The sequence below is a fragment of the Chiloscyllium plagiosum genome, chromosome 43, assembly GCF_004010195.1.
Source record: "Chiloscyllium plagiosum isolate BGI_BamShark_2017 chromosome 43, ASM401019v2, whole genome shotgun sequence".
In the NCBI taxonomy this organism is placed as follows: Eukaryota; Metazoa; Chordata; class Chondrichthyes; order Orectolobiformes; family Hemiscylliidae; genus Chiloscyllium; species Chiloscyllium plagiosum.
In genome coordinates, this window is record NC_057752.1 from 16318596 (window position 1) to 16329901 (window position 11306).

At 49.9% G+C, this 11306-nt stretch overlaps 1 protein-coding gene across 1 annotated transcript in view; it reads right to left on the reverse strand.

The window, feature by feature from the left end:
* LOC122543414 (serrate RNA effector molecule homolog) overlaps nucleotides 1–11269 on the reverse strand; it is a 14549-nt gene extending 3280 nt beyond the window's left edge. Inside the window, exons 1-5 of the mRNA XM_043682127.1 lie at nucleotides 11098–11269; nucleotides 9058–9251; nucleotides 7396–7561; nucleotides 6383–6472; nucleotides 3222–3315 (exon numbers count right to left, since the gene is read on the reverse strand). Of these exons, the coding sequence (XP_043538062.1) occupies nucleotides 3222–3315; nucleotides 6383–6472; nucleotides 7396–7561; nucleotides 9058–9251; nucleotides 11098–11167 (614 nt within the window). The 5' untranslated portion in view covers nucleotides 11168–11269. The remainder of the gene's footprint in view (nucleotides 1–3221; nucleotides 3316–6382; nucleotides 6473–7395; nucleotides 7562–9057; nucleotides 9252–11097) is intronic.
* Between the last annotated feature and the right edge of the window lie 37 nt (nucleotides 11270–11306).

Sequence of the window (11306 nt, forward strand, 5' to 3'; positions counted from 1 at the left end):
GGGAGGGGGGTTACAGCGATAGTTTTCGGTTGCAGTTCTTCTGGATTGAACGCTCTCAGTAACGGGGGGGGGTGACAGGTGAAAGGACATCGTATGTTTCTGGACAGAGGTCAAAGGTGAAGCTCTAATGCAGCCGAACATTTTTCAGTTGCTGCTGAAAGGCTAAGGGATTGTCAGAGAATCCAGGAGGATACAGATAGACTGGAGAGTTGGGCGGAAAAGTGGCAGATGGATTTCAATCCAGACAAATGTGAGGTGCTGCATTTAGGCAAGTCTAATTCTAGAGCGAATTATACAATGAATGGAAAAGCCTTGGGAAAGGTTGATGGGCAGAGAGATCTGGGAGTGCAGGTCCATTGTACCCTGAAGGTTGCTGCACAGGTGGATAGAGTGGTCAAGAAGGCATATGGTACACTTGCCTTCATTGGACGGGGTACTGAGTACAAGAGCTGGCAAGTCATGTTAACATTGTACAAGACATTGGTTCGGCAGCATTTAGAATACTGTGTACAGTTCTGGTCGCCACATTACCAAAAGGATGTGGACGCTTTGGAGAGGGTGCAGAGAAGGTTTACGAGGATGTTACCTGGTATGGAAGGTGCTAGATATGAAGAGAGATTGTGTAGGTTAGGATTGTTGTCATTAGAAAAAGGAGATTGAGGGGGGACCAGATTGAGGTTTATAAAATCATGAAGGGTATAGACAGGGTGGATAGAGACAAGCTTTTTCCCAGGGTGAGGGATTCAATAACGAGAGGTCACGCTTTCAAGGTGAGAGGTGGAAAGTTTAAGGGGGATACACGCGGCAAGTACTTCACACAGAGAGTGGTGGGCGTTTGGAACGCGTTGCCAGCAGAGGTGGGAGAGGCAGGCACGGTAGATTCATTTAAGATGCATCTGGACAGATGCATGAGTAGGTGGGGAGCAGAGGGAGACAAATGCTTAGGAATTGGGCGACAGGTTTAGACAGTAGATTTGGGTTGGCTCAGGCTTGGAGGGCCGAAGGGTCTATTCCTGGGCTGGAAATTTTCTTTGTTCTTTGGTGAGAGGTTGCTCACAATAAGGCAAGGGTAAGCACTTGGCGGTGGGGTGGAGGCAGATGGGTACCCACACCCTGGCATTGATATAGCACTGTCCCTACTCTTGGGGCCTGTCTGGAGCCTGGACAAATTCCAGCTAAATCAGTACAAACATGGAGATAAGAAAAAACTCCTTCGACTCGGAGCAATACGGGGTAGGCATGTGTGCGCAGGCCAGGACCAAGCTGATGAGAAGCAGCACAGAACACGCAAACCAAAGCCCGTTGCTTCCCGACCGTCCAGGCGATATTTCAGCATTGGCAACAGGGAGACTGGGAGAGAGGGTTCTCTCTCGTAAACCCGGGAAATGCTCCAAACACTCAGCCACAGAGCCCAGTGCAATCATTCAAACTCAGGCTGTAATCTCTGGGAGTCAAAACGAGTGGTGCTGGAAAAGCACAGCAGGTCAGGCAGCATCCGAGGAGCAGGAACATCGACGTTTCGGGCAAAAGCCCTTCATCTGGAATGAGGGGGAGACCCATGGAAGCTGAGAGATAAATGGGAGGGGGAGGTAGGGCTGGGGAAAAGTTAACTGGGAATGAGGTAGGTTGATGAAGATGGGGCAGAAGGTGATACATTGGAGAGGAGGGTGGAGGGACAGGTGGGAAGGAAGGTGGACAGGTCATGAGGGTGGTCCTGAGTTGGAAGTTTGAAACTGGGATAAGGTGGGGGGTGGGGAAATTAGGAATCTGGTGAAATCCATATTGATCCTGTGTGGTTGGAGGTGAAGTGTTCTTCCTCCAGGCATCAGGTGGTTAGGGAGTGGTGATGGAGGAAGCCCAGGACGTGCATGTCCTCGGCGAAGTGGGAGGGGGAGTTGGCAGTGGGGTTGGTTTGTGTGTACGTCTGTAATCTCTGTGAAGAGCATCACCAGCGAACTGTGAAACATGCTGCGAGCCATTCAGAACCGATCGATACCAAGATTAAAGTGACTGAGTGCAAGGTAGGAGGAAGACTTGTTATCTGGAAACCATGAACTTGCTGCAACAGGACATCCTGTACACATTGTAAATCTGATAGCAACTTTCAACATACAGTAAAACCAACAAAAACTTAGCAAAGCTAAACACGGAATCACTACAGCTCATGTTGACAGATCAACTTTGATACCCAGCGAGATCGGAGTATGTAGCCCATCCCAGGCATCGATCCAAATGGTCAAGTCCCCAAGGGGAATGAATAACCTTAACATCCGATGGTCAGTGAATCCCCCACGACCAACATTAACCAGAAACTTAACCAGACTTGCCATATAAATACAACAGCAGGTCAGAGACTCGGAACCCTGCGGTGGGGAACTCACCTCCTGACTCCCCCAAAGGTCAGGAGGCTGAGGGAATACTCCCCACTTGCCCCTGGATGGGGGCAGCTCCAACAACACTCAAGAGGCTCGACACCACCCAGGGGTTCCCTCAGTGTGGCTGGGTCAGAATCCTGGGATTCCCTCCCTCAGGGACACTGTGGGTCTACCCTACGGCACATGGACTGCAGCGGGTCAAGAAGGCAGCTCACCCCCCACCTTCTCAAGGGGCAACTAGGGATAGCCCAGCCATAGACCCCCACAGCCCATGAATAAATTAAAAATGACTCAATGCAAGATTGGTAGTTCAGTAAAGGGGGGGGGGGTGGAGAGAGAGATAGAGAGAAAATGACCCTTTATGGAATATTGTCTCTGCAGATTCCCTAAGAGTTGCTTCCAAGATTTCAGAGAGAAATGATTCTTGCAACAAGTTGGCATGAAGGAAAAAATATACTTTTGGAAAAATGTAGACTTGGGAAAAATGGAACAGGGAGTAGGCTGTGGGTGGATTAATGTTGACACGGTGCATTGATACAGCACACCCATGCATGTGCCACGCTGCTGAGCGGGCAGACAGATCAAACAAAGCCACGAGCGGTTTCAGGACAGCCAGCTAAAGGCTTGGTCGCTGAGGTAGCTTTTCAGGAGAGAGGTGCCTAGTTTTTGATAAAGGGTGGAGTGTACAAGAGGCCAGAAACTGAGGAGTGTAGGGATCTTGGGAGAGTTTCCGGGATCAAACGTGGCTGTAGAGAAAACAAGGGATGAGGTTTTGGAGGGACATGCAGGTCAGAGAACACGGAGGGCTTCAGTTTCAAACGGTTGCTGTCAAACGTCAATACAGACCTGTTCCTGGGCTTCCCTGGGTAGCCTCCCTGCCCTCGGTATGCATCGTAGGCTCCACGGCCACCATACTGAGGAGGAGGATAGGCTGGTCCAGCTGTAGGGGGAGAAAACAACGCAACAGAGTCAACAAATTCCTGTCAAACACCATCACGCTCACAGCAACATAAATATTAGGCCATTCGGCCCCACACGTCAGCTGTCATTTCCTAAGATCACTGCAGATCTGGCTGTGAGTTTCCTGTCTGCCCTCCACTGTTACCAGAGTCCAGGCCAGTTAGCGACAGAGAAACTGAGGCACCTCGCGCTCCTTCCCGGAGAGGAGCTTGTTGGCTTTCTCAGTCTCTCACCCCACACCCAGTATGACAGCTTTCCCATGACCTTTGTAACCCACCTGCACAGGACACATGGAGGATTTGAACACGGACAGTGTGACCCAGTGGTGCACATGAGAACCAATTTAGATATGCTCAGATAATTAACAGCCACCACCAATCTCTCTTAAATACAGTCCACCATTAACAACCTGACTCCCTCTTTACGCCATTCTCAAATGTACTCAATGACACGCTCTCCAATGTTCTTCCATAGGTTGACAATCCTTCGGAAAACAAAACTGTCTCCACATCTCTGTCCAAAATGGGAGACCATTTAGTTTTCAGTTGTCTCCCACCGTTCTGCACCCTCCAGGGTCCCTCCTGATAAATCCTTACAGGATCTTACACATTTCAGAAAGATCACGTCATTGTTTGAAGGCCCAATAGACATGGCATGGCCGTTTAAAAGCACATCCTCTATCCTTTCTGAAATAAGAACATTAAAACTGTACACAGTAGGCCAGATATGGCTCCTTCAAATTCCCTGGCTAGCAAAACCGTCCAGTTTTATATTCCAAAGACTCTCAACCCTCAGGGAAACATATTTCCTCATCGTTGCTTGAGGCTGGTGCCCCCTGATTTTTAAACAATGTCTTCTCCACATCCATCCGGTCAACATCCCTCAGGATCTTGGATGTTTCAGTAAAGTCACTCAAACCCTTCGGCACTCCAGAGGATAAAGTCTGAGCTGGTCTATCTTCCCTCTGACAGAAATTCACTCATCGCAGGTATTACCCTCAAACATTTTCTGAACTGCGTCCAATGCGTTCACATTCTTCTGCAGGTTAGATATGTACCAAATGAAAGGAACCTTCCCTGACTTTGGAAAATTAAGACCACCATAACTCAGTGACTACTTCTTTTAAAACCCATCAGGACCTGGGCACAAGTCCACGCACAGCTCCAGTAATGGACACGGTATTACTTTCCTGGTTATTGTAATTCTGAGGCTCCACCACACATTCCATTCCTGATCTATATTTATCTCCGGGATGCTTCTTACACATTCTATTGGAGACCAATTCAAAACATTGCATCAATTCATCCGTGTTAGATACAGAGTAAAGCTTCCTCTACACTGTCCCCCATCAAACACTCCCAGGACAGGGACAGCATGGGGTTAGATACAGAGTAAAGCTCCCTCTACACTGTCCCCCATCAAACACTCCCAGGGACAGGGACCGCTCGGGGTTAGATACAGAGTAAAGCTCCCTCTACACTGTCCCCCATCAAACACTCCCAGGAACAGGGACAGCACGGGGTTAGATACAGAGTAAAGCTCCCTCTACATTGTCCCCCAATCAAACACTCCCAGGATAGAGACAGCACAGGGTTAGATACAGAGTAAAGCTCCCTCTACACTGTCCCCCCCATCAACCACTCCCAGGGTAGAGACAGCACGGGGTCAGATACAGAGGAAAGCTCCCTCTACATTGTCCCCCAATCAAACACTCCCAGGACAGAGACAGCACGGGGTTAGATAGAGAGTAAAGCTCCCTCTACACTGTCCCCCTTCAAACACTCCCAGGACAGGGACAGCACGGGGTTAGATACAGAGTAAAGCTCCTTCTACTCTGTCCCCCCATCAAACACTCCCAGGACAGGGACAGCACGGGGTTAGATAAATAAAGCTTTCTCAAAAACATGGATGGTTGGGACTTTCTTTCACAAATATCTCTTGGGTAAAGATATTAAGGAGAACGAAAGCAGCCTGTGGGTGAGGATGGAAAGCAGTCATGTTGCTGAATAATATACTGCAATGCCCAGCGTCCTGACAGTTGACTGTGCAACCTGTAAGAGAGATTACAGTGCCCTGTAAAAACATCCGGGCGTGACACCACACTGGGCCCCAGTCATCCTGGGCAACGCCGCCAAGTGAAAAGGAAGGTTAAGATCCTACAATGCGCCAGTCCCTTCTCCCCTCCACCTCAATGCCAGCTGAATTCCACAAGGCTTGGTGAAAGCTGAGTGGAAACATTTTCACCCCCCACCCCCAGAAATTGCAGAAGGGTTTGTCTGAATTTGTGGTTTAGGAAATACAACTAAAGGAAGTCAGATTAGGTCAAAATGATTTGGTCTCTTTAACTTCCGTCTGTTTTCTTCTGAAGCAGTCTTCAAATCTGTCTCACACTCCGAGAAATGATTGATAAAGCAAAGTGCAGCTTTCAGGTTCCAACTGACTCTCAGCTGGAACACCACCATGGTACGTGGACAGCAATTTCTCTGATAGAACGGGGAGTATGGCTTAAGCAGACTATTTCCACACAGGGTCCCCACAGCAACACTGATGCCCCTATCCACCCCAGTCGGGGCAGGGAGAAAGCTCAAGCACCCCGATAAATTGGAAGGGATTGAAGGGACACATCTAAATGGATCACAATGTGGAGGTGCTGGGGTTGGACTGGGGTGGGTAGAGCTAACAATCACACAACGCCACTATAACCTCGCGTTGTGGGATTATTTTAATGGATCATGCCAGAGCGTGTGAAGAGTGTGTAACTTGCTCCCCCAGAGAATCACTGAGCTGAACAGCGTTGATACCACTGGAGGAGCACGTGTGATGAATGTACAAAGAAGGGGAGGCCAAGCTAAGAGGCTGGGGTGAAGAGGGAAGGGTGGGAGGAGGCTGGAAAGAGGGTGTAAAGCTGAAAGGCCAGCACGGACCGGAATGGGCTGAACGACCAGCCTGGTGTCCTGCTGTAAATGTGAAGTTACTGCATTGTCCAAAGTTGCAGTAACTTCCTGTGGCTCAGCAAGCAAGGGCCAATCTGGTTTTGGAGAGCTTACCTGCAAATCCCAACACGGGGGGGCGCGGCTGGCCAAACCCAAGCAAGCCTTGGGGAGAATGGTGAGGATAACCCATAGCTGGGTTCAAACCTGGAAGACAAACACAACAGGGCTGCTTCATTCGGGCACAATACACAGCATCCCCACCCCACATCAGAGTTTCACAACACACCCGAAACACAGACTCAAACACCACGATGACAGCATAGCAAAGATTCAACAGCGATAGTAAACCGGGTACTGCCACATCAAATATCTAACCCCGGCCATCCCTGGAAGGGTTTGATGGGGGACAGTGTAGAGGGAGCTTTACTCTGTATCTAACCCCGTACTGTCCCTGTCCTGGAAGGGTTTGATGGGGGGGTCAGTGTAGAGGGAGATTTACTCTGTATCTAACCCCGTGCTGTCCCTGTCCCTGGGAGTGTTTGATGGGGGACAGTGTAGAGAGAGCTTTACTCTGTATCTAACCCCGTGCTGTCCCTGTCCTGGGAGTGTTTGATGGGGGACAGTGTAGAGGGAGCTTTACTCTGATTCTAACCCCGTGCTGTCCCTGTCCTGGGAGTGTTTGATGGGGGGACAGTGTAGAGAGAGCTTTACTCTGTATCTAACCCCGTGCTGTCCCTGGGAGTGTTTGATGAGGGACAGTCTTGAGGGAGCTTTACTCTGTATCTAACCCCGGCCATCCCTGTCCTGGAAGGGTTTGATGGGGGGACAGTGTAGAGGGAGCTTTACTCTGTATCTAACCATGTGCTGTCCCTGTCCAGGGAGGGTTTGATGGAGGGATAGTGTTGAGGGAGCTTTACTCTATACCTAACACCGAGCTGTCCCTGTCCTGGGAGTGTTCGTTAGGGGGACAGTGTAGAGGGAGCTTTACTCTATACCTAACCCCGTGCTGTCCCTGTCCTGGGAGTGTTCGTTAGGGGGACAGTGTCGAGGGATAGGCTGATGCTACCCCTCACCGATGAAGCTGAGCTGTGAAAGAGTACAGATGCCGATATTTGTGAGGAACTCACCAAGTGGCTGGGCTCCTGGTGCTGGTGGCTGATTGGATTTAATCTCTGGCAGGGCCGGTCTCTTTGCGTCCATGAGGAAGTGGTTGAAAAAGGAGACCTCCTTTTTAACCTCTTCAATCTTCTCGCTGTGCTTGTTGAAGATGTGTTTCCGAACAAACTCTGGTCCCTGAAGTGAAACGCAGATGGTGAAACACTGCAGGATAATCAGACGGCAAAGACACAATCCAACAAACCAAAGGCTCAACGCTGAGGCATCAGCAACTACCCAGGTTCAACTTTAGCTTTTCCACACAGAAACACTGGAGGGCGGAGAAGGATGGGTTAGTAAATGTGTGGAAGATACTAAGCTGTGATAGTGCTGAAGGATGTTGGAGGTTACGGAGGGACATAGATCAGCTGCAGAGCTGGGCTGAGGGGTGGCAAATGGAGTTTAATGCGGAAAAGTGTGAGGTGATTCACTTTGGAAGGAGTAACAGGAATGCAGATTACTGGGTGAATGGTAACATTCTTGGTCGTGTGGATGAACAGAGAGATCTCGGTGAAAATGTACATAGATCCCTGAAAGTTGCCACCCCCAGGTTGATTGTTAAGAAGGCAGACAGTGTGTTAGCCATTACTGGGAGAGGGATTGAGTTTCAGAGCCACGAGGTCATGCTGCAGCTGGACAAAACTCTGGTGTGGCCGCAATATAAGGCCTTATGAGGAAAGGCTGAGGGAACTGGGGCTGTTTTCGTTAGAGAGAAGAAGGTTGAGAGATGATTTAGTGAGACATATCAGATAATCAGAGGGTTAGATAGGGTGGACAGGGAGAGCCTTTTTCCTGGGATGGTGATGGCTAACACGAGGAGACATAACTTTAAATTGACGGTGATAGATATAGGACAGATGTCAGAGGTAGTTTCTTTACTCAGAGAGTAGTAGGGGTGTGGAATGCACTGGCTGTAACAGTAGGAGACTCACCAACTTTAAGGGCATTTACATGGTCATTGGATAAACATGGATGGGAATGGGATAGTGTAGGTTCGATGGGCTTCAGATTGGTTCCACAGGTCGGCACAACATCGAGGGCCGAAGGGCCTGTACTGCGCTGGAATGTTCTATAAGGGCCTGTACTGCCCTGGAATGTTGTATAAGGCCCTGTACTGCGCTGGAATGTTCTATAAGGGTCTATACTGCGCTGGAATGTTGTATAAGGCCCTGTACTGTGCTGGAATGTTCTATAAGGGTCTGTAATGTTCTATAAGGGCCTGTACTGCGCTGGAATGTTCTATAAGGGCCTGTACTGCGCTGGAATGTTCTATAAGGGTCTGTAATGTTCTATAAGGCCCTGTACTGCGCTGGAATGTTCTATAAGGGTCTGGAATGTTCTATAAGGCCCTGTACTGCGCTGGAATGTTCTATAAGGCCCTGTACTGCGCTGGAATGTTCTATAAGGCCCTGCACTGCGCTGGAATGTTCTATAAGGCCCTGTACTGCGCTGGAATGTTCTATAAGGCCCTGTACTGCGCTGGAATGTTCTATAAGGGCCTGTAATGTGCTGGAATGTTCTATAGGGCCCTGTACTGCGCTGGAATGTTCTCTGTTCTATGGAGTGGGAAGCGGGGACTGCTGTTAAACTCAAATGGGTTTGTACGTGGTTTGAGAGGGTGGTGAGTTGCTCACCTTGAACTTCTTGCCACTCAAAGGGCAGAGCCACTTGTCCTTGGCTAGCTCCTGCGTGTTGGCCAGGATAAACTTCTCCACCTCCTGCTCAGGATCCTTCTTCCCCATCTTTGCAGCATCCTCTTCGGAAAGGCACTCCCTCACACTGAACAACGGCGTCAGTTTCTCCTCAAACAGCTTCTGCCACTCCGCAACTAAACAGGAGCACAGGCCACATTCCCATCACTGCACCTGAGCAGCGCGCGCACGCACACAGCAAAGCGTCACTGCATGAGTAACCCAGAGACCCACCTTCATGCTCGGGGCGGGGCGGGGGAGATACGGGTTCAAAGCTCACCCTGCTGTCTGGCGGAAGTTGAGGGGTTTTTTTTTCACAGAGAATGGTCCGTGCATTGAAACAAATTCCAGAGGAAGTGGTGGACGTGGGCGCAACTACAACGTTTAAAAGAACTTTGGCTAAGTCCACAATGAGGAAAGGTTTGGAGAGATACGGTTCAGGAGCAGGCAGGTGGGACTAGTTTAGTTTGGGATTAAGGTCAGCATGGACTGGTTGGGCCGAAGGGTCTGTTTCCCTGCTGTGTTGACTCTATGACTCTATTTACTGTATGTCCCTGGTTGCCCTTGAGAAATTGGTGGTGAATTGCCCTCTCAAACTGCAATAAGTCAGAAGTAGACCCGAAATGCCGGTACCCACCTCCCTAGAGCACTAATCAGGGTCTGCAGGTCACGAGCCTGGGGCATTACCACAGTGCTAATAAAATACAGAACAGTATAGCACAGGAACAGGCCCTTCAGCCCACAAAGTCTATGCCGACCATGACGCTATTCCAATTGAATCCCATCTGCCTGCACTTGATCTGTATCCCTGTATTTTCTACCTGTCTCTGTCTAGATGCTCTTAAATTCGGCACAGTGGCTCAGTGGTTAGGGCAGCCTCACAGCACCAGGACCCGGGTTCGATTCTCATCTACGGTCAACTGTCCATGTGGAGTCTGCACATTCTCCTCGTATCTGCGTGGGTTTCCTCCGGGTGCTCCGGTTTCCTCCCACAGTCCAAAGACATGCAGGTTAGGATGAATTGACCATGGGAAATTGTCCCATAGTGTTAGCTGCATTAGTCAGGGGTAAATATAGGGTTGGGGAATGGGTCTGGGTGAGTTACTCTTTGGAGGATCAGTGCGGACTTGTTGGGCCAAAGGGCCTTTTTCCATACTGTAGGGAATCTAATCTAATCTCAACGTTGCTCAAATTTCTGCACTTCCACCACCTCCCCTGGTAGCACACCTGCCACACTCTCTGTGTCAAAAACGTCTCTTGCACATCTCCTCTCCAACTTCCCTCCTCTCATCTGAAACCGACGCCCGTTAACATTTGGCCTTTCCCCCGGGGAAGAGAGTCCGACACAATTTGACATACTGTGACCACATCGCCTCCTCAGCCTCCAGACACTCTACAACCCAGAGATGTCCTCACGATTCGAGGGACAGTTTCTAGGACAGGCACAGCCTCAAGATTACAGGGAGCAGATTTAGGACCGAACTGAGAAGGAACCTCTTCACCCAGAGGGTTGTGAATCTGTAGTTGATGCCACTTCAGTAAACATTTTTAAAGCTAAGATGGCTTTTTTTGAACAGTAATGGGATGCAGGTTATGGTGAGAGGGCGGGTAAGTGGAGCTGAGGCCATGGAAACATCAGCCACAGTTTTAATGAACGGTGGAGCAGGCTTGAAGGATTGGACGGCCTACTCGTGCTCCTGGTTCTGATGTGCTGCCTGCTACCCTCCTGCTACTCTCCCACTCTCCCACTCACTGTCCCATGGGAGGCTGGCCATGGGTCTGTGGATGTGGTGGGTGCCACCAGAATTACTCACCCCCTCGTGATCTCAATGATCTGACAGCTACCCTTGAAGGGACATGGGCAGGGGGACTGATTCACGCTCCCTCCTCACTCCAACCCCTCCATTTCTCTCCCGTCCTCCCCGCCCATCTCCAGCAGCAGCCTCCCAATGCCCAGCACGTTGCTCAGGAATGTGCTTTCACCTTCGTGCTGCGAAACCCTGTTGGGGGGCAGCGGTCCCCGAACGTGTACGATCCCGCACCGGTTCGGCATCTCATCCTCATTGGGATACTCGCAAGTGTTGTAGTAGTCGATGGAGTGGACAATGCGAAGGTAAAGCAGGAGTTTGTCCAGTACCTGAGCAACAACACCGTCTCAGTTAGAGATTCTCACAGACAGACACAGACACAGA